Here is a 21,830-nt window from a genome sequence, read left to right as displayed (position 1 = left end):
CCCACCAAAGCTGTGGAAGACCAAGAAGCCCTGGAGACCCGTGCACTGGTCGGCCTGTGGGAGAAAAGTTCATTTTAATGTTGAGTGACATTTAATGAGAGCTGCTATGGGTGTTTATGAATCTGCAGCCAACAGCTGATAAACTTGGGAGTCCTCAGTAAGAGTTCCAAAAGGCTTCAAAGGGCTCACTGACTGAGAACTTCTGGGGAATGGGGAAGCTTCCTTCAGCTGATCTTAAATGAACTGCTTCCAAATGCAGTAGGACAGCAGGAGGTCAGAACAGCCAAGAGGCACAGGCCTTGACTGCTGGGAGGCTATGTCTGGTCAGGTCAGATCACAAGGGGAGCTGTGTCTGGTGACCCTGGCCAGGTCAGGTCACAAGGGGACACACCTTTCTTATCAGTTGGAGTTACCAAAGGGCAGGATTCAGGCTTCTGGATATGTTGCCAAATCTGTGTGAAACATCTAAGTCACAAGACAACCAGGTTTCACTGCCTAGGTTAGTGTCCGGCTGGAGGTGGTGGCCTACCTCCTCAGGTGTGACCTGACAAATTAAGTTCCTCTGCCTCACTTAGTAAGATGTGACCTGGCACACGTTGAGAATTAAGAGTACTCAGCATGAGAATTAAGCACTCAGCATGTGGGCAAGGTGAGTTCCTTATTTATTAACATTCCACTAGACCCAAGTGCTCTATTTCAACTGCAGGCCAAATTTGACCTCTGTACTTTCCTGGGATACCCAGGGAGAGAACTTGGTACATGTTAGGCAAGTACTTGACTACTGGGCCCTCACAACCCGATTATTTCATTTAGTGAAGAGTCTTCTGTTGAGACTCTTAACTTTGTAGACATTGCTTAAAAAAATTATGTAGTGAGCACACTGTAGCTGTCTTCAGACACACAGGAAGAGGGCATCGGATCCCATTGCAGATGGTTGTGAGCCACCATGTGGTTGCTGGGATTTAACTCAGGACCTCTGGAAGAGCAGTCAGTGCTCTTAACCACTGAGCCATCTCTCCAGTCCCCAGACATTTCTTAATAACTGACTCTTTGGTTCACTCATCTTACAGGTCCATATTCTAATTACATACGAGGAATATCAGACAGAGCCCTATCAAGTCACATCCATTTTGCCACCTGTGTACACAGTGACACTGAGGTCAATTCTTCTGGTCATGATCATCCCAGAGCTGTAAATGGCTTTTACTTGGTTTCTATGCCCTGGAAGGCAGGTCCCTAATATTCAAGTCTGTGTTGTAGCTGAAACTTCATTTGCTACATTCATTTGCTACAATGTTCCTTCATTAATGGTAAGATAACCTAACTTCCATTGGAAGCAGAGAAAAGCGTGAAGCTGTGAGCTAACACTGTTGCTTTTTAGAACAGACCACGTGTGGTTAGACTTTTAGCATCACGTGACTGACTTTCCCAACAAGCCATCCACCCCAGCCTGCCTGCCTGCCTGCCGCTTCTTTTTTGGTTAATCACTTACAAGCCTCAGAGTGTTTAGAGTGGTCATCTGATCGCCAGGCTGGTCATTAAAACACACACTTACCCCGATAGGGACAGGATAGGACCTGTTGGACTGGAGCTGCTTGGGACTGGCGAGCCAGAGCCAGTTTACTTCCCTGAGTGCTAGTAAACTTCTGGGGTTTCTAAGTGTAGAACTTCAGGGTTCCACCAACATACCTGCTTGTGCAGTACGGAATCTCCCAACTCCAGCTCAAGCTTTGTCACAGACTACTCTTTTTTGTTTGCTCGCTTTGTTTTTTGTTTGTTTTGTTTGAGACAGGGTCTCTTAGTGTAACTCTGGATGTCCGGGAACTCTGTACACCTGTCTGTCCTCAAACTCACAGAGATCCTCATGCCTCTACCTTCCGAGTGCTGGGATTAAAGGCTTGTACCACCACCATCTATCTGGCTAGCTTAAGGACTCCTCTGTAGGCTGCTTTTCTTTTTGGTTTAATTTTACTTTATGTATATGGTGGGTTTTTTTTGCCTGCATGTATATCTATGTACCATATGTGTGGTGCCCAGAGAGGCCAGAATTGAGCAACAGATCCCCTAGGACTGGAGTTACAGGTATTTTGTGAACCACCATGTGGGTGTTGGAAATCAAACTCGGTCCTCTGGATGAGCAGCCAGTGCTCTTAAGTGCTAAGTCACCCCTCCAGCCCCTATTAATGGTGTCAAACTGGTTTTTGGGGCTCTGAAACTTTGTTTCTTCTGAAGACTGAACCCTAGGTCCTGTGTATGCCAGGTTAACTGCTCTATGAATGAGCTTTATTAACATGAAACTCTAGTCCAGATTTCCAAATGAGCTTTACTTATTAGTCACAGGTAGGCCTCAGCCACCTACTCATGTGAGAGAGGACCTAAAAAGGGATGTGAATGTCTGAGCTTGAAACAAAGAGATTGCTGGGCGGTGGTGGCGCACGCCTTTAATCCCAGCACTTGGGAGGCAGAGGCAGGAGGATTTCTGAGTTCGAGGCCAGCCTGGTTTACAGAGTGAGTTCTAGGACAGCCAGGGCTACACAGAGAAACCCTGTCTCAAAAAAAACAAAAACAAAAACAAAAATAAAAACAAAAAAAAAGAAACAAAGAGATCTAACATGGTCTTCAGTATCAGGGGACTGGGAAGCTTGCTGGTCTCACAGAGTAGGGACAAGACCCCAAATCTTGCTTAGAATACACTACAGAACCCACTATTCTTACCAGCTTTCGAATCCTGTCCAAGACAAGGTCAATGATCTCCTTGCCAATGGTGTAGTGGCCACGGGCATAGTTATTGGCAGCATCCTCCTTGCCTGTGATGAGCTGCTCAGGGTGGAAGAGCTGGCGGTAGGTGCCAGTGCGGACTTCATCTGGAAAGGGAGAAGACTTGAGCCATCCACCAACCAAGGACCCACACAGGCTCACTCGCCCTTCTGGGTCTGGAGAGAGATTCTGAGGATATGAGCAAGGAGGGATGCTCAGGGAAGCCCTCCAGTCAGCTTACCAATAACTGTGGGTTCCAGGTCTACGAACACTGCCCGGGGCACATGCTTGCCAGCCCCTGTCTCACTGAAGAAGGTGTTGAAGGAGTCATCTCCTCCCCCAAAGGTCTTGTCACTTGGCATCTGGCCATCGGGCTGGATGCCATGTTCCAGGCAGTAGAGCTCCCAGCAGGCATTGCCGATCTGGACACCAGCCTGGCCAACGTGGATGGAGATGCACTCACGCTGTGGAAGGGAAAGTGTCAGAACATGACCCATGAAGACTTGGGGCATGGCTCAAAGATATGATCACTTTTCAGAGGCATTCAAGATTATGCCAGAATTGTCCAGCTATGAGGCCTTGAACTTGAGGCAGGGCTGATTCAAGCTGACTGTCACCTCTGAGCTCACTGCGGTTCCTCTTTATTTCAGTTCTTTAAGAGACAAAACTTCCTCTTCCCTTTAAAACCAGCTCAAACTAGCCCCATGACTCACAAAAAAATGCCAGATAAACAGATAGTTATATGCTAAGAGTGGCCAGAGGCAGCCAAGCACCCAAGGAAGACGCTAATCTGCAAGAACAGTTTTCCTTCCCAGTCTCAACCCATCTGGTGGGATGTTTTAAAGATGAGAAGAGAGCGGGGAGAAGAGGAGGGGAAATTAGTGGTTCCCTAGTAGATTACATTGTATATTTCTGGCACCATGGAAAGGTAATTACAAGAATTTAACCATGGGGGTGAGGGGACATTCTTGCTTTCCTTTCCTTGCTCAACAGTCACTCTGAAGTTACCAAAACCATTCCTGATGGGTCCGATGAGACAATAAGGGCAGATACTGAACCCACAGGATTCAGAAGGACCCAACGTTCATCATAATTCAATGTGAGATGAGGACCTTGAAATTGGCAGAAAACCTTCAAATTTGACATAAAGTCTCCCACTGTTGCTATTCTTTTCCTTAAATAGTAAAAAGACTTTCAAGCTTTTAAAAGTCATCAGCAGGAAACTCGATTCAACATCCAGGTTCTCTAAGGAGCAGCCTCTCCGGCCAGGATAATAAAACTGCTCACAGCCTTTGACTTGCCTCGTCCTTCCCACTGGTGTTTCCCATAAAACAATCAAGGGTTCCGACCTCAGCAGTGAGCTCAGCGTCTCCTGCCCCACCGTGGGGGAGGAGCTTCACCTGGACTTCAGAACCTCCAGTCCCCAGAAGCTAGCCAGAACCACAGACAGGCCCCAGAAGCTAGCCAGAACCACAGGCAGGCCCAAGGAAGCAGTGTCTGAGGCCCACTGATTCTAACATGGCACTTCCAACTGTAGCCTTTTGGTCCCCCAATTTCTGGTTGTTATACTGGCAAGATAGCAAGCTAAGGTCTTCTGCCAAGCCAGAAGGTGAGTTCAATCCAAAAGACTGTAGTATAAAGAAAAAGGTAACCAACTTGCCAAGTAGCCTCATCTACACAGGCAAGCTGTGCGTGGCACACACACATCCACACAATAAACATAAAAGCTTTAAAAACAAACCTGTCTCCTGGAAGCTAAGAAGGCAAAGTCAAGAGGCACAGATGAATCACTTAGTCTAGCCTCGACTGGATAAGAGGCTTGCCTGTCTAGCAATGCTGGACACTTAAGCAGTGCTTGCCTAATAGGTGAGCCTGGGGCTTTCCTGAATTGTATCTTTGTGTGTTTGCTTAATCAAAAGCACTCAAGCCGGTTGTTACACTTTTGTAACCAGAGTCCTGTTAGGGAATCCCTCTTTCAGAATACAAGTGTGAAAGTTTCTTGGGGCATGGGAGGGCTGTAGGCTCACCTGGAAAAAGAACTTACTACGGAGCCTGAACTCCGAACTCTTCTACCCACCCCCCACTCCCACCCCTAAGCAATACCAACTATCCAAAAGTACACTCGCCAAGTGAATGAAACAAAAAAGCCAAGAGCTTTGGGGGCTGGAAAGTTAAGTCATTTGGGAGAGGTCTTGTCTAGTGTGTGTGAAGCTCTGTGCTCTAACCCAGCACCACACAAAATGGTGGCTCAGGCCAGTAATCCCAGTCCAGGTGTGGGAAGGAGATCAGCAGTTCAAGGTCGTCCATGACTACAGATCTTAGAGGGGCTTGCGCTGCATGAGGACTGTACACCTCACCTCTGTAAAATCTCCAGAGACCTTAAAAAATAGCTCTTAATTTTCATTATCCCTGGAACGCTCTGGACAGCTGAACCCGTTGGTGTGGGAAGGAGCTAAGTCGAAAGGTTTGTAATGGGGCTAGTTTATGAAACTTCACTCTTCAGAAACAATACTGGGATGGGGTTTTCTTTTATTTTTTCCCCCCTGAATAGCCCTGGCTGTCCTAGAACTCACTCTGTAGACCAGGCTGTCCTGGAACTCAGAAACCCGTCTGTCTCTGCCTCCCAAGTGCTGGGATTAAATAAGGTGTGCACCACCACTGCCAGCTCTTTTACATTTCTACTGGCAGCAACCATGTGCATAATTTTGTTCCCTTCTCTTCTGATGAAGATAAAACTCAGTGGCTTCCAGGCTAGGTAAATGGTCTTCCCAAAAGTTAAACTTCTTTAGCAGGGAGGTTCCTTTTACCAAAATTAGTCACTCTGTAAGCCCACACTAGCCTGGGACTCACCAGAGAGCCTGAGAAGCCCCAAACTCATGAGCAATCCCCCTGTGTCAGCCTCCAAAGACTAGAGGACTAGTGAACCTCCTTCAAGCCGAGCTGAGTTCCTGGTAACGTTGCTTTTGAGCCGAGGTCTCACTGTGTAGCCCTGGCTCACCTGAACTCAGAAGGTAAGCCTGCCTCTGCCTCTGGAGCGCAGGGCCTCACCCATGTTTCTTGAAAACTGAACTAATACACTGTTAGCTAGGGGAGTAATCCTAGCCTTTGGGTAGTGGACACAGGAGGATCTTGGTTTTAACTGAAGGTCATGTTTGGCCACATAATGATTTCAAGGCTGGCATGAGCTTTGTAAGACACTCAAAAACCAAAATGCAAGCCAGGTGAATTGCCTTTAATCCCAGCTGGGGAGGCAGAGAGGCAGGCGGATCTAAGTCTGAGACCAGCCTGGTCTACAGAGTGAGTTCCAGGACAGTCAGGGCTACAGAGAAACCATTTCTCGGTGGTGGTGGTGGTGTGTGGGGGGGACCTGCTGTTGGTAGTTCACTCTAGCTTTATAGAAAAAAAACTTTTTATGGACATTTTTCTTAACTCGGCTAAATACGCCATTGAACATACACTAGGCTAGCTCAGGGGACCTGACGTCAATTATCCCCTCCGGAGGAGGAGCTCGCCTTCCCAGGTGCACAGCTGTAGCTGGAAGGACCCGGGACTGGCCACAGGTGACTCAGCAGCGAGTCACAGGGCGTGGAGACGGTGCCCGGAAGTGTTTGCTCAGTCCTGTCCGGAGCGCACGAGGTCCTCTGGGTCATCCCAGCTGGGAGAGCGACATCACTTGAGAAAATGGAGACCTTTTGGTTTCTCCAAACTCTTGTGGTCATTGTGAAAGTTCCCTACCTTCCCGGGAGCGACCGGCGGCCTGGACGGGATGCTCTCCCAGTAGGATCGAGACAGAGGTACCCGGGACGAGTCCTCCAGCCCAAAGCGACACTAGTTTAGTGGTCTAGGCTCTCACACCCAGGCCGCCAGAGGCCGATCTAACTGGAGGCGGCCGTCGGCGGGCTACTGCAGGTACCGTCTCCCAGGCAGTCCTCAGCTCCCACGGTCCCTTCAGACGACCTCGCCGCTGCCCCAAAGCCACACTCACCATATTTAGTCCTTGAAGTGGTCCGCGAAAACTGAGGAAGCGAAGAGGTGGGGGACGAAGATCTCCCGCTAGCGACTACCAAGGAGTCCGGGGGAGAAGCTGTGTGAGGTCCGCCTCCAGGAGAGGGCTTATATACCCTGGCCGGCCACGCGTCGGGAGGGCGGAGCCCGGACCCCGCCCCGGGCCGCAGCGAGGCCGATGATTGGCGGGTTCGAAAGTTCAAACCAAACTCCCTAGAAGGAGCTGGAAGTGGGAAGGGGAGGAGACACCCTGGGTGCACGCCAGGGCCAGGTGGGGCGGGGAAGGCGGTGGAGAAGACGAATGGAAGTTGGAGGACAGCGAGATCTTTGTGGAGCTCTAGCCGGAAGAAAGTCCCAGGTAAAGAGGAGGGCGGCCTGGCTCGGCCCCCGGGGACTCACAGCTGATGTCGCCGCACTTGTGGCTCGGTCACCCCACCCAGGCCTTGGAGCCCGGAAGAGTGAGCCTGAGAGGTGACCGGGTGACCTGCGGCTGCCGGCAGGGTGGTGACTGCGACCGCTACAGGGGGCCAGGATGGAAACGCCCAGTTAGCTTGACGGCACAGTGGGAGGGGTGGAGCTGAAGTTAGCCGACGCCAGAGCCGGTGACAGCATCTCCAGGGTTCCCGCTCCTGAAGGCAATCTTTCCTAACCTAGGTCTCAGCTGCTGCCAACAGGTCCGCAGCAGTCTCCTCCCGCCTTCCAGAAGGCTAGCCCTCTCCTCCTTCCTCCCTTCTCCCACCCCCAAGTCCTGAGGATATCTACCAGGACATGCCCAGCGCCCTTTTATTTTTGAAGGCAGAGTCTGCCTCAGCTCCTCTTTAAATGAGCATTCCGGTCCATTATGAGAGGAACTTGTAACGTCTCTTTTTTTTCCCCCTCTAGAGATGGGTCCCCAGCTGCAGTGCTCAAGTTGGTCTCAAGCGATCCACACTAATTCCTTTCTCTGATTCTGTGGGATGCAGAGTTGGCTGGTCACCCTGTAGTACCACATTCTCTCTGCTGCCCCCATTTTACAATTATGAGGAGACGAGAGTTCAGGGAAGCAAATCAGGCGAGTGTCTCCGCCATGGGAGAAGTCGGACTGCCCTGCACTAAACAGACAAGTCTGAACTCCGCAGAGCAGACTTCTCAGAAGTGCCAGCTGAAAAGACAGAGGAAGGAACTAGAGAGGTGCTTGTCTGTAGTCCTCATGTTGAGGAGTGAGACCGGAAGAGCCTGGAGCTAACAGCCCAGCTGCCCTTGCAGTGTCAGAGTTCAGTGAGGAACCTGGTTTCAAAACTCAGGTGGAGAGTCATAGAGGAAGACGGCCGAACACATTCATTGACCTCTGTCCTATGCATGTACACAAGTCTCTCTCTCTCTCTCTCTCTCTCTCTCTCTCTCTCTCTCTCTCTCTCTCTCTCACACACACACACACACACACACACACACACACACCACACAAAATGTAAAAAGCCACCTTTATTTGACTTTATTTGAATGTGATGATGCATAACTGTATTTCAGCACGCAGAGGACAAGACTAGTAAATCTGACCCAGGCTACTTTGTTTCAAAAAGAAACGACTAGAGTGCCAGGGATGGCTGAGAAAAGTGGTACAATCCAGGCAGACAAGATGGCTCAGTGGCAAAGGCATCTGCCACCAAGCCTGAGGAACTGAGTGGGACTCCCAGGACCCACCCCACGTAAGAAGAGAACCAGTTGTAACCGATTAAATTATCTAATCTTTATACCAATAAAGACACAGGAGGCTTGGGGCTGGCAAGCTGGCTCAGTGGGTGAGGGCACTGACTGCTCTTCCGAAGGTCCTGAGTTTAAATCCCAGCAACCACATGGTGGCTCACAATCACCCATAATGAGATCTGACGCCCTCTTCTGGTGTGTCTGAAGACAGCTACAGTGAATTACGCAGGAGTGAGAGGGGCTGAAGTGAGTTCAATTCCCAGCAGCCACACACATGATGGCTCACTGCCATTTGTACAGCTACAGTGTAATACACATAAATAAAATAAATCTTTTTTTAAAAAAAGACACAGGAGGCTTAAACTAAGCTAGCTCAGCAAGGTAACTTTATTTTCTTAACTATACACAAAATATCTATTTACAAGCCTGATTCCACAACTAAACTGCTAGCTCTTTAGAACTTTCTATCTGAGTCATTCTACAGAGCTAGTGTACCTTTCTGTTGAGCTCCTCCAATCCCAAGAGGGCGCCTTAGCTCTCTTTCCTAGAATGCTGTTTCACCTGTGTCCTGCCAGCTGCTTCTCTGTTTTCCTGCAAGCCAAAGAGAAAATCCCTCTTTCCGTCCATAAAGAAGGCTCTTCCAAGGAGAGAGAGAGAGATAGAGACAGAGAGAGAGAGGGAGATAGGAGATGGGAGATGGACAGAAAGTACGGAAGAGGGAAGGGGAAGGAGGGAAAGAGGGCAGAGAGACAGAGAACCTCTCCCAAGCAAGCTACCTTAAAATTAGCAGGAACTTTACATTCTTTAGCATTCTTTTTTTTTTTTTAAGAATTATTTATTTTTTTATGTTTGTGAGCACACTGTTGCTGTCTTCAGACACACCAGAAGAGGGCATACAGACCCCCATTACAAGTGGCTGAGAGCCACCATGTGGTTGCTGGGAATTGAACTCAGGACCTCTGGAAGAGCAGTCAGTGCTCTTAAACAAGGAGCCATCTCTCCAGCTCATTCTTTAGCATTCTTATCTAATGAGTATTTAGAGGCACACCCAACTTCATCTCTACAGGATTCACTTAACCACATTTGACAAATGCAATTATCTACTTAAGCTTTTATATTTCGCTAACAATTAGGTTTTCTATGTACAATAATAAAATATCCTGTAACCCCTGAAATTTTCCCTCTGAATTCCTGAAAGTTTCCCTCTGACCTCCACACACATGCTGCAGCAAACACATACACTACATAAATAAAAATGTAAGAAATAAAAAGAAGCAGCCAGGCAGTGGTGGTGCATGCCTTTAATCCCAGCACTTGGGAGGCAGAGGCAGGCAGATTTCTGAGTTCGAGGACAGCCTGGTCTACAGAGTAGGACAGCTAGGGCTACACAGAAAAACCCTGTCTTGAAACAAACAAACAAACAAACAAACAGTGAGAGAGAAAGAAATAAGAAGTAGCAGTATTATTTGTGTAAGATTTGAATTAAAACTTAAAAGTCATGTTTGTGAATATGGGAACAATTGGACAGAATAGACCAGGGAAACTTAGAGTGGTGGTACACACCTTTAATTCTAGCACTCTGGAGACAGAGATAGGCAAACCCCAGAGTTCGAGAACAGCCTTGTCTACAGAGCGAGTTCTAGGACAGTCAGGGCTACAATTGGAGCAAAAGCTTCCAGTCTCAGGAAGCCCGTGGTATTCTTGGGCAGAATGGGAGGACCAGAGGGATAGAGATAAAGCACAATAAGGAGCTATGGCGTGGTGGAGCATACCGGTAAACACGGCTACTAAGAGGCCAAAGCAGAAGGATCACATGTCTGAAGTCAGCCTCAACAACTTGGGAGACTCCATCTTGAAATACAGGTGTGCAGTTCCAGGGTAGAGGGCTTCCCTGGCATCTGTGATGGACGGAGTATAATTCCCAATGAAGCAGTGGAAAGGAAGAAAAGCAGGACAAGTTTTACACTTTTCAGCTTTAATACATGTGTAAGGGGCTAGAGAAATGGCTCAGCAGTTAACGCTGCCTGCTCTTTCAGAGAACTTGAGGTCGAGTCACAGAACCCACAAGCTACAGTCTATAACTCAAGTTCCAGGGAATTCAACTCCCTCTGCTGGCCTCTGTGGTCACTGCATGCATATAGTAAATAAACATACAGGCAAGACACACACACATAAAATAAAATCATAATATAAAGTGAAACACAGAGAACATTAGGGAAGAGAGAAGGTTAAGAAGAGACCAAAAGGACTGGAGAGATGGCTCAGCAGTTAAGAGCGCTGACTGCTCTTCTGAAGGTCCTGAGTTCAAATCCCAGCAAGTACATGGTGGCTCACAACCATCCTAATGAAATCTGATGCCCTCTTCTGGAGTATCTGAAGACAGGACCAATGTACTCACATATAAAAAATTAAAAAAAACAAAAACAAAAAACAAAAAACCAGGGCCTGGAGAGATGGCTCAGTGGTTAAGAGCACCGACTGCTCTTCCAAAAGTCCTGTGTTCGAGCCCCAGCAACCACATGGTGGCTCACAAACATCTGTAACAAGATCTGATGCCCTCTCCTGGTGCATCTGAAGACAGCTACAGTGTAATTACATATAATAAATAAATAATCTTTAAAAAAAAACCAAAACCTTCCTCTAAAAAAAGAAGAGCTGGGTGGTGGTGGCTCACCTTTAATCACAGCACATGGGAGGCAGAGGCAGGCAGATTTCTGAGTTCGAGTGAGTTCAGGACAGCCAGGGCTACACAGACAAACCCTGTCTCGAAAAACCAAAAAAAAAAAAAAAAAAAAAAAAAAAAAAAAAAGGAGGAGGAGGAAGAAGAGGAAGAGGAGGAAGAAGAAGAAACCAAAAAAGCAAAACCCCAGCCCTAGAGCGGGATCAGGCTTCTCAAAAGAGCTCCATCTACGATTCTCAGCAGCCCTGTATGGGAAGTTACTGCTTTGCCGCTGCCTTCTGTACAGAAGAGAGCTGTTACATCCTCAGCAGAGCAGCTGCGACCCCACCAAGATCAGGCCGGTTTCCGTTCCCTCATCCTCACCCTCACCCTCACCCTCAGCATAGGCTGCTATCACATCTCCTGGGCATCATCCCCAGGTGCAGGGGATACTGCGCCAGCCGCCAGCCGCTCAGGACTCCTGAGGCAGGAGCAGGGACTGGAAGTAAAAGGTTCATGGTTAAAGCTACGCAGCTTTCAGGAGGCTGGCCCTCATGCAAGGGCCGGGCTTCGGTGATTCGGCCGTTTTGAAGTCACCTATGACCCACAAAGTAAGTTACTTTTTCCTCAGGGGTTGGGAGCACTGGCTGCTCTTCCAAAGGATTCTGGTTCAATTTCCAGCACCCTCTGGGCAGCTCACAACTCTCTGTAACTTCAGTTCCGTGTCCTCACACAGATACAGGCAAAACAATGCACACAAATAAAATATCGTTTAAAAAAAGTTCTCTTTGGCCAATATAATTGTTTCATGGGTAACAATATTCACTGCCAAACCTGATGATGTAAATTCAAACCCAGGGTCTACGGGGTAGAAGGACAGACCATCGTTTGCAAGCTTTCCTCTAAGCTCCACACTCACACTGTGGCATGTGGGTGTTCACACACGTATACAATCAATAAATCAATGGGATTTTGTTGTTGCTGTTAATGTACTCTTGTTTGTATTCTGGTATCCAGGATGTGGAAACAAGAGGAGGATATCCGCGAGTTCAAGGCTATACTGGTCTACATAGGGAGTTCCAGGTCAGCCAGGGGTTGTAGGAGGCCTTTCTGCTCCTTTACAACACACATACAAAAATTATTCTTGTGAAAGAATTGTAAGCATCGAGATACATGTTTAAGTTTGCTGCCCCCTACTGGGGGTTATTGGAAATTGGGCCGGTAGAGCTCTTGCTTAGCATTCTCAAAGTCCTGGATTTCATTCCTAAATCTATACCAAAAAAAAAAAAACCCTCCAGTGAGAAGCCCTGCAGATCTACTCCGTGAAAAGCCCTGCAGACATACTTTGCTTGGGGAAACCGAGACTGTAAGCTAATGTCATTCGGCATAACCACAAGGCAGGGGGAAGACTTCATTTCAGACCAGTGGTTCTCAACCTGTGGGTCACAATCCCCAACAACCTTTTCACAGGGATTGCCTGTTGCCGCCCAGCAGCAACGTTAGGGAAGGAACGTTAGAATATGGAGTCAGGAAAAGTTAGGCTAGCCATGATTAATCTTACCTACGTGGGAGGATCTCAAAAATTAGAGGACGGGAGCTGTGATCACCCAGTCATCTTCCATTTTAATGCCCTGTTTGTAACAAGCCAACAGATAGAATAGGTGAGGTAAAGCCCTTCCCACAAGTCTGTCAGCATGCCAGCCCAATCAGCTATTTCTTCTTGTCTCTGTGGAGGTGAGACTTCCGATGTAACTGGAACCAGGTTGGAGGCATGGCAAATAGCAGGAGGTGGGCAGAGAGGTGTGGTTATGAGAGGCAGGCCTCAAACCAGGAGGGTTACAATTGCCTAGGACCATCGGAGAACCCAGATATTTACATTATAATTCACAACAGCAAAATCACAATTATGAAGTAGCAAACAGAAATAATTTTACGGTTGGGGATAAGGAGCTGTCTTAAAGGGTTGACGCATATCAAGAAGGTTGAAAATCACTGCTCTAGACCAGAGCTGAGCTTGGAGGCTTATCCTGTATCCTCAGCACTCAGACTGAGGCAGGAGATAGATCTCAGCAAGTTCTGGGCCAGCCTAGGCTACACAGAGTTTAAAGCCAGCTTGGGTGCTTAGTCCGGCTGTCCTGTTAAGCTCAGACCCCCGGCCCTGCCAAGTGGCCTACTGGAGAAGCTGGAGGAGTCTGCAGATACCTGGGAAGACAGCCCAGGCCACTGAGCCCATCATGCAGAAGGGGATTATGGCCAAGACGTGGGAGTGTTTTTCAGAGACACTCACGAAAGAGAAAGACAAGTTCAAAGCCCTGTGCTCTGGGCACCTGGAAGACCACCACTAGCAAAGCCTTCTCCACGGTGCTGAACGTAAGGCCCCCTCCTCACTGCCACGGAAGCAAAGCCTACGAGGAAGCAAAGCAGGAGGAACTAGACCTGTGCTGTCTGTCTATAGTCTCATCCCTGCTGCCTGAGCTGGAACACCCAACAGAGATGCTCAGGTACCAGGAAGGACAGGGACACTTGAGGATACAAAGCAAGGTCCAGCGTTTCATCTTTTCCTTTATTTCAGATGAGAAAGTATAACTGATTTTTAAAAGATTTTAATCTTTTTGTTTGTTTTCTTAAAACAGAGTTTCTCTGTAGCCTTGGCTATCTTGGGACTCACTCTGTAGACCAGGCTGGCTTCAAACTCAGAGATCCTCCTGCTTCTGCCTCACAGAGTGCTGGGACTAAAGGCATCTGTTACCAGAATCCAGCTAAAAAATTACTAAATGTTTAAAATTTTCAGATCTATATATGAGTGTGTGTTTATGCATGCTATGTGCATGTGTGTGCAGTGCCTATGTAGGCCAAAAGAGAGTGTTGAGTCCCCTGGGTTGGAAATACAGACGTTTAAGAGCTGTCCCATGGGTGCTGGGAGCTGAACTCTGGTCCTCTGGAACAGTAGCTGCTGCTGCTCACCTCTGAGTTGTCTTTCCAACCCAAGGTTTGTTTTATTTTTAATTATATGTAACTATGCTTCTACTTTACTTTCATAGCAAAATATTTTATATGCTAAAATAATGTCTTTCTTTGTAGAGGTTTGGGGTAGTTTTGGTTCCCCCTCCTCCATGTGTAAAGGTGTTTGCCTACATGTAAATCTGTGCACTACAGGTCTCCCTGGCCTATGGAGGCCAGGAGAGGGCATCAGATTCCCTGGGACTGGAGTTAGAGACATGTGTGAGCTGCCATGTGGGTAATGTTGCTTTTGTTTCTATTTTTAAATTTTGTTTTGTTTTGTTTTGTTTTTCGAGACAGGGTTTCTCTGTGTAGCCCTGGCTGTCCTGGAACTCACGCTGTAGACCAGGCTGGCCTCAAACTCAGAAATCCACCTGTTTCTGCCTCCTAAGTGCTGGGATTAAAGGCCTGCAGCACCACTGCCTGGCTCCATTTTTAAATTTTAAAATTAATTTATTTTTATGTATATATGAGTACACTGTAGCTGTCTTCAGACACACCAGAAGAGGGTATCAGACCCCATTACAGATGGTTGTGAGCCACCATGTGGTTGCTGGGAATTGAACTCTGGACCTCTGGAAGGGCAGTCCGTGCTCTTAACCACTGAGCCATCTCTCCAGCCCCTTGCTTTTGTTTCTTGACTCAGTTTCTCCTACCCTAAACTGGCCTCAAAGTCCGAATATAGCTTTATATGACCGTTAGCTGAGTGGTAGCAGGTGCCATCACACCTGATGTGTGCTGTGCTAAGGAAAACTCAGGGCTTGGTATATCAGGCAAGTACTTCAAGTGAGCTACAAGCGCAGGTGTTTAAACAAACCTCTTAGTAACTTTATCTATTGCTTTGACAAAAGCAACTGAAGGGAGAAAGGTTTGATGCAGGCTCACGGTTTAGGATACGGATTATTGAGGCTGCAGAAGCTTAAAGTAGCAGATCTCATGAATCCTGGGTCAACAGGAAGAGCAATGAGTACACCTGTGGCTCTGCTCCCTATCCTATCTCCACTCACACATTCAGGATCCTGCTAGGGAATGGCAGCGCCCACAGTGGACAGGTCTTCCCTCTTCAAGACTACCAAGATAATTGCCCCTAGGAATGCCCAGAGGCCCGTCTCCTGAGTGACCCAGAATCTCTATCAAGTTGATGACAAATAAACCATCATGATAAGGTTTGTTTATTTACTTTTTTTTTTTTTTTTTTTTTTTTTTGGTTTTTCAAGACAGGGTTTCTCTGTATAGCTCTGGCTGTCCTGGAACTCACTCTGTAGACCAGGCTGGCCTCGAACTCAGAAATCCTCCTGCCTCTGCCTCCCAAGTGCTAGAATTAAAGGTGTGCGCCACCACTGCCCGGCTGTTTATTTACTTTTTAAAAAAATATTTATTTAGGGGCTGGTGAAATGGCTCAGCAGGTAAGAGCACTGACTGCTCTTCCAAAGGTCCTGAGTCCAGATCCCAGCAACCACATGGTAGCTCACAACCATCTGTGATGAGATCTGATGCCCTCTTCTGGTGCATCTGAAGACAGCTGCAGTGTATTAGCGAGGGGGGACGTTCCTGAGTTCAATTTCCAGCAGCCACATGATGGCTCACGGCCGGCCATCTGTACAGCTACAGTGTACTCATACACATAAAGTAAATAAATAAATCTTTTTTAAAAAGGTTCATTTATTTTATGTATATGAGTACACACTGTAGTTGTAGAGATAGTTGTGAACATTCATCTGGTCGTTGGGAATTGACTTTTAGGACCTCTGCTCGCTCTGGTCAACCCCACTCACTTCAGTAGACTCCCTTCTCTCTGGCCTAAAGATTTATTTATTATTATAAATAAGTACACTGTAGCTGTCTTTGGACGCACCAGAAGAGGTGTCAGATCTCATTACGGGTGGTTGTGAGCCACCATGTGGTTGCTGGGAATTGAAGAGCAGTCAGTGCTCTTACCCGCTGAGTCATCTCACCGGCCTTTTTTTTTTTTTTTTTTTTTTTTTTTTTTTTTTTGGCCCTGGCTGTCCTGGAACTCACTCTGTAGACCAGGCTGGCCTCCAACTCAGAAATCCGCCTGCCTCTGCCTCCCAAGTGCTGGGATTAAAGGCAGGCGCCACCAACCCCCAGCTCTCACCAGCCCTTTTATTTACTTATTATTTATTGCGATGCTGGAAACATGTTTTACCAAACACTAAGAAACTGAGTTTGGAAACTAGACTCAGTGGGTGGAAGTCCTCTTGGCTCTTCCAGAGAACCCAAGTTTAGCTCGCGGCTGCCTGTAGTTCTAGCGCCATGGTATCTAATACCCTCTTCTGCTCTCTGTGGGCACCCACACACATGTAGCATACTCTCACACAGATACATCAATAAAAACGAGATAGCATTTTCATCTTACTTTTGCTTTTTATTGAGACCTGTAGACTAGATGGCCTTGAATTCCCCTTATAGCTGGGGATGGCTTTGAATTCCTTCCTAGTTCCCATCTTCACCTTCTGAATGCTAGGATTAGAACTATGTGCCATCGTACCTGGCTTAGGTGGCACTGTTAGGCAAGCACTCTACCAGCTGAGCCACGCCCCAGCCCACCCACCAGAGTCCTTAGGACAAGTTGCCTTCTCTGACCTGAGTAGCATTTGGACTCCGCCCCCTTTCATTAGTAATTTGCATATACTATGCTAGCTATGGTCTCTGTAGACAGGCAGGCCTCGAACTTGAGATCTTCCTGTCTCAGCCTCCCAAGCAGCTGTCCCACCAGACCTGGCTTTGCTAGCTCTGTTCTGGAAGATAACCACAGAAAAAAGAAAAAAAAATCAGCTTTCATCTCTAAAGAAACCCTGCTCCCATTTCCATGTTCTAACACAACGGACAAGGTTTCTCACAGGCCTTGTGCCTAGCATGTAAGGAGACCTTAGGTGTAATTCCCCAGCTCCGCAAACCAACAACCACCAAAGATCCCTTTGACCCCTCATCCCTTTAGGGTACAAGCTTAAAATTCTGTTGCAGAAAATTAAAAATACCTACTCACATTTTTTCAGTTAAGTGCATTATTATTCCAGTAAGTATACCGTACCCTGGGGTCTGGAAACTTCCCTATTTATAGCAATGTTTATTCAATAATTGTATTTATTCCCGAGCGTAGAAATTACTCAGGCAGCTGGAAGGGGAATGCCCCTGACGATTTTCCTTCCTTTTATAGCTTCTCACCACCAGCTGAGACAGCGCTGGTTTTCCGAGGGTCCCCTAATTCCCAGGCTAGTTCCCAAACTCCCCACCCCCACCGCCCCTCTGCAGAGTGAGAATAGCTCAAAAAGCTGTGCTTTGGCCAAAACAAGTTTATCCTGTCGACATTAGTAGCCAGCCTTGCAGGCGCAGGCTTTTCTCAGGTCCGGCAGCCTCGCTTCTTTACAGAAAGTAGGTGTCTGACACTTGGCCTGGACAGAGCAGAGAGAGCAGACCACGGGAGGGATCTCCCAGAGGTTCCTTTTCAGGGACAACCTGGGCGGACTGTGCGCATCATTCTCGAAGCCAGTAGTCTATGCGGCTCCGCCTCAATCCTCTCCCCAAGGCCTAACCCCTGGGCCTTTTCCGAGTTCTGGCCTCGGTGCTTTTCCTGGCCTCCGTGCTTAGTCGCATGACTAAAGTCGTATGACTCCTCCCCCATCCCCATTCGTCTCTACACTGTCAGGTCATTTCATAGGTTAAATTTTAGAACCTTCTGAGTGAAAAAATAAACTAAAAACCTTCCTACAGCCCGCGTATCACTTGCCTCCTCTTCTACCCTAGACCAAGTTAGGTTATTTCTCTTAGTTCTTTTGTTACTAGCACCAAACCTGGCTCATTCACTGGCACCAGGTTGAATCCTGTTCTGGCAGTCAACTGAATCCCAAAGCCCAGCCCGCCTCCTCCGGAAGCTGCTTCATCTCCGGGCCGCTCTCCTAATCTGCTCCCTGATGGGTTTCCTGAACCCAGGATCCCCAGCATTCTAAGCACGCATCACTTTGCCATACCCTCAGCGCCCGTTTTCTTTTTCTAGATGCTTTATCTAAAAGACACCATCTCTCACCCAGCGCTCCACAGTAGCATCACCCACTGGGCTTCATCCCTTCACCAAGGAATTCCTACCCTCTAGCTTTTTTTTTTTTTTTTTGGTTTTTCGAGACAGGGTTTCTCTGTGTAGCCCTGGCTGTCCTGGAACTCACTCTGTAGACCAGGCTGGCATCAAACTCAGAAATCTGCCTGCCTCTGTCTCCCAAGTGCTGGGATTAAAGGCGTGTGCCACCGCTGCCCAGCCTATTTTCTGGTTTTTCAAGACACAGTTTCTCTATGTAGCCCTGGCTGGCCTGGAACTCACCCTTTAGACCAGGCTGGCCTGAAACAGAGATGCAGCTGGCTCTGCCTCCCAAGGGCTGGGACTATAGAGGTGTGCCACCCCAGAGGGCTGTTTTATTTATTTTCATTTTATGTTCATTAGTGTTTTGCCTGCATTTGTGTCTCTGTGAGTGTGTCAGATGCTCTGGAACAAGAGTTTTAAGCTGCCAAGTGATTGCTGGGAATTGAACTCAGGTCCCTCTGGAAGAACAGCCAGTGCTCTTAGCCACTAAGCCATCTCTCCAGACTCATTTTTTCCCTTTTCTCTTTTTCTTCATCCATCCTTCTTTTTTTCTTTTGACAGGCTTCATGTAACACAAGGTTAGCTCTGAGATTGTCAAAGATGGCCACGGATGACCTTGAGCTGTCCGTGACTTTAGCTCTTCGATGCTCCCGGCTCTCAAGTGCTGCGATTATCTATGATTACAGGTGTACACCACTGTGCCTGGATGGGAGGGGATGGGGGGAAGGGTGACAGAGTCTTCTAAAACAATGGTTTGTGTATTATTTTGTCTTTTGAGACAGGGTCTCAGCATGTAGTCTGGCACTGGCCTGGGACTCTCTATATAGACCTTGAATTTGTGGTGATCCTGACTCTACTTCTCAAGTGCTAGAGTTACAGGTATGTACCACGCACGTATGTGGCTGAGATCAGGTCTTGCTATGTGACCCTGGCTGACCTCTGACCTCTGACCTCTGACCTGCCACTACTGGGGTCCTTCTGCCTGCCATTACTGGGGTTCAAGGAGTAGGCAAATGCCTAGTGTGGCTAATGCCTTCCTTTCCGAACCACCATCTCCTGTCCAAAACCAGCATTGTATCAAGTGTAGACAGCATACTGTCCCAGTATTTACAAGGTTCAGGCTGGAGGATTAGGACATCAGAGCCAACTGTAGCTATGTTGTGAATTCATGGCCAGCCTGGGCTACACAAGTCCCTCTTCTCCTAAAACTTAAATGGGGCTAAGAAGATGGCTCAGTGTCTCAAGGCACTTGCCACGAAACCCAGGGTTCCGAGTTTGATCCTCAGGACCCACATAAGAGGGGAGAACAAGCTACGTAAATATATCAAAACAATCAAACCTATCAGTACGGAGCGGCCTTCACAGATACAGCTGTAAGCACATCTGTCTCCACTGTCACTCAGATCCAGAATGCTCCAGCCCCGAAGGAGACTTGGAAGGTGAAGGAAGAGGACCCCATGCTCAAAAGCCTTTGTTTTTGAAGTTCTTCGTTAGTTTATCCTGTATGGCGGTCTGTGAGCTTTTTCCGTCCCTCCAGCATAGCTTGTTCCAACGGTCTGGACTATAAGCTGTTTAGAAACCCTGAAAGGTCTCATGTTTCTGGTAGATCAAGATTTCCTCATTTTAAATTACATAGTTCTCTGTTTTGGTAAGCCGTGGTCCCTGCTGACTTGTAAATACTTGATGTGGAACAGATTGTAGCTACAAAAATCAACTTACTCGTTCCCGCCGCAGCTGCGGGTGTTTGTATGGAACCCGAGGGACAGAGCCTGGCTCACACACTGCGGAGGGGGAAAAATTCCTTTGTGTTCAAAACAAAGAAACAAACTTAAAATTCAGGTTGCTTGGCTGTCTCGCTCCTTCTTCAGAGAAATGAGCAGTAGTAAGACAGTTATTGTACAGTGAGAAAAGAATTAACCTGGTCTATGGGCAGCCAACAAGCTGGGAAGCCAAACTTCCTGGGTGCTCTTGGCTCCTTTGTGCTGGGCTCAGGTTGGCCTCTTGGCCCCCAAGACCCAACTCCAAATACATTGTTGGGGAGTTGAAAGAGGAGAAAGCCAGGTTCGAGGCAGTCTCTTTCGGAGCCAGTCACAGGTAAATCTGAACACAATAATGCAGGGCACTTGTGGGGAGGCACAAGGAAAGGCACTGTGGGGAGGGATGCAGGTCAGGTACCAGGAGGCAGGCTCTGCTGGCTCCTCCTTTGGTCACAAGCACACACAATCTGAGCTATTGCAATTGCCAGGAGTGCAGGAAAGGCCCCCAGCTGTATTTGGGCCAAGTTTTCCCTGTGTGAATGAGGGGAGGATGACCCTTGCTCTGGACAGCCTGGGTCACTGGCCTGGGATTCCAGAAGGCCTGATCTGGCTTTAGCCTAAGTGACTGAACAACCAGATTTCATCACCTATCAGACACAATTCAGCCACTCTACCCTGCACCCTGAAAACTGTGTAGATTTCCTGGAAATGCTAAATTATATGATTCTTGGGGCTGGAGAGATGGCTCGGTGCTTGTTGTAGCTGGTGGTACATACCTTTAGTCCCAGCACTTGGAAGTAGAGGCAGGTGGATTTCTGATTTCAAGGTCAGCCTAGCCTACAGAACAAGTTCCAGAACAGCCAGGGCTGCACAGAGAAACCTTGTCTCTAAAAACAAATGAAAAAGCAAACAAATAAACAAATAAATATATATATATGTGTATATATATATTTTTAGATTTTTAAAAGAGATTTATTTATTACTATATGTAAGTACACTGTAGCTGTCTTCAGACACCCCAGAAGATGGCATCAGACCCCATTATGGATGGTTGTGAGTCACTATGTGGTTGCTGGGAATTGAACTTAGGACCTCTAGAAGAGGAGTCAGTGCTCTTAACTGTTGAGCCATCTCTTCAGCCCATTTTTTAGATTTCCATACAATATATTTTTATCATATTCTTTTCTAGCCCCCAGCTCTATCTAGGTCCTTCCCATTGTCTACCTTCCCAATGACATATTCTTGCTATCTCTTAAAAAACAAAAAAAGAGGAGCAACCACATGGTGGCTCAAACCATCTGGAATGGGATCCCATGCCCTCTTCTGGTGTGTCTGAAGACAGTGACAGTGTACTCACATATTTGAAATAAATAAGTATATCTGCCAGGGACAGGGTTTCTCGCAGGGTCCCTGTTCCACAGGACAAGGGATTCTGGCCAGGTGGGCACGGGATTCGGCTTTGAGAAACAGACTACACACGGGTGGTGTAAAATCTGAGTGTATTTCTTTAAAAATGACATGAGGCTTTTACAATCATTGCAAAAGAGAAATGAAAAATCTGGCAGCTCAACAGTTGAGGTACCTCTGAGGCTATCTGAAACATACTGGGTCTAAAGCAGCAGCTATCTCCTCTGAACTGGTGCACTTGGGCTCAGGGGACTGCGAGAGATACATGAATCTGAGTCCTAGCCCATCTAAGTTCTAGTGCTAGTCCTGCATGTGAGTCTAAGTCCTTCTTCCTCCAGTCTTAGTGTTAGACTGAAGTCACGTAGGCAAAAACGACCCCACACACCAAGGTCAGCAGGGTCTGGTAGCCAGGTGTGAAGCAGAAGGAAGAGGGGTGGAGCCCTCCCTGTTGAGGTATTCTTATGCTAAT

General features: G+C 47.5%; 1 protein-coding gene and 1 long non-coding RNA gene across 2 annotated transcripts in view; one reads left to right on the top strand and one right to left on the bottom strand.

Annotated features, from left to right (window-relative positions):
- The window catches only part of LOC116080951 (tubulin alpha chain-like), an 8,287-nt gene extending 1,018 nt beyond the window's left edge, over positions 1-7,269 (bottom strand). Inside the window, exons 1-4 of the mRNA XM_031357658.1 lie at positions 6,743-7,269; positions 2,999-3,221; positions 2,716-2,864; positions 6-54 (exon numbers count right to left, since the gene is read on the bottom strand). Of these exons, the coding sequence (XP_031213518.1) occupies positions 6-54; positions 2,716-2,864; positions 2,999-3,221; positions 6,743-6,745 (424 nt within the window). The 5' untranslated portion in view covers positions 6,746-7,269. The remainder of the gene's footprint in view (positions 1-5; positions 55-2,715; positions 2,865-2,998; positions 3,222-6,742) is intronic.
- Positions 7,270-18,597: 11,328 nt separating this feature from the next.
- Positions 18,598-21,830, top strand: part of LOC116079269 — an 11,004-nt gene continuing 7,771 nt past the window's right edge. Inside the window, exons 1-2 of the long non-coding RNA XR_004113855.1 lie at positions 18,598-18,883; positions 18,980-19,076. This is a non-coding gene — a long non-coding RNA (uncharacterized LOC116079269). The remainder of the gene's footprint in view (positions 18,884-18,979; positions 19,077-21,830) is intronic.

This window comes from Mastomys coucha, unplaced genomic scaffold (genome assembly GCF_008632895.1).
Source record: "Mastomys coucha isolate ucsf_1 unplaced genomic scaffold, UCSF_Mcou_1 pScaffold11, whole genome shotgun sequence".
Taxonomy (NCBI): domain Eukaryota; kingdom Metazoa; phylum Chordata; class Mammalia; order Rodentia; family Muridae; genus Mastomys; species Mastomys coucha.
Note: the sequence above shows the minus strand (reverse complement) of the source record. Positions and strands in the feature narration are given on the sequence as shown.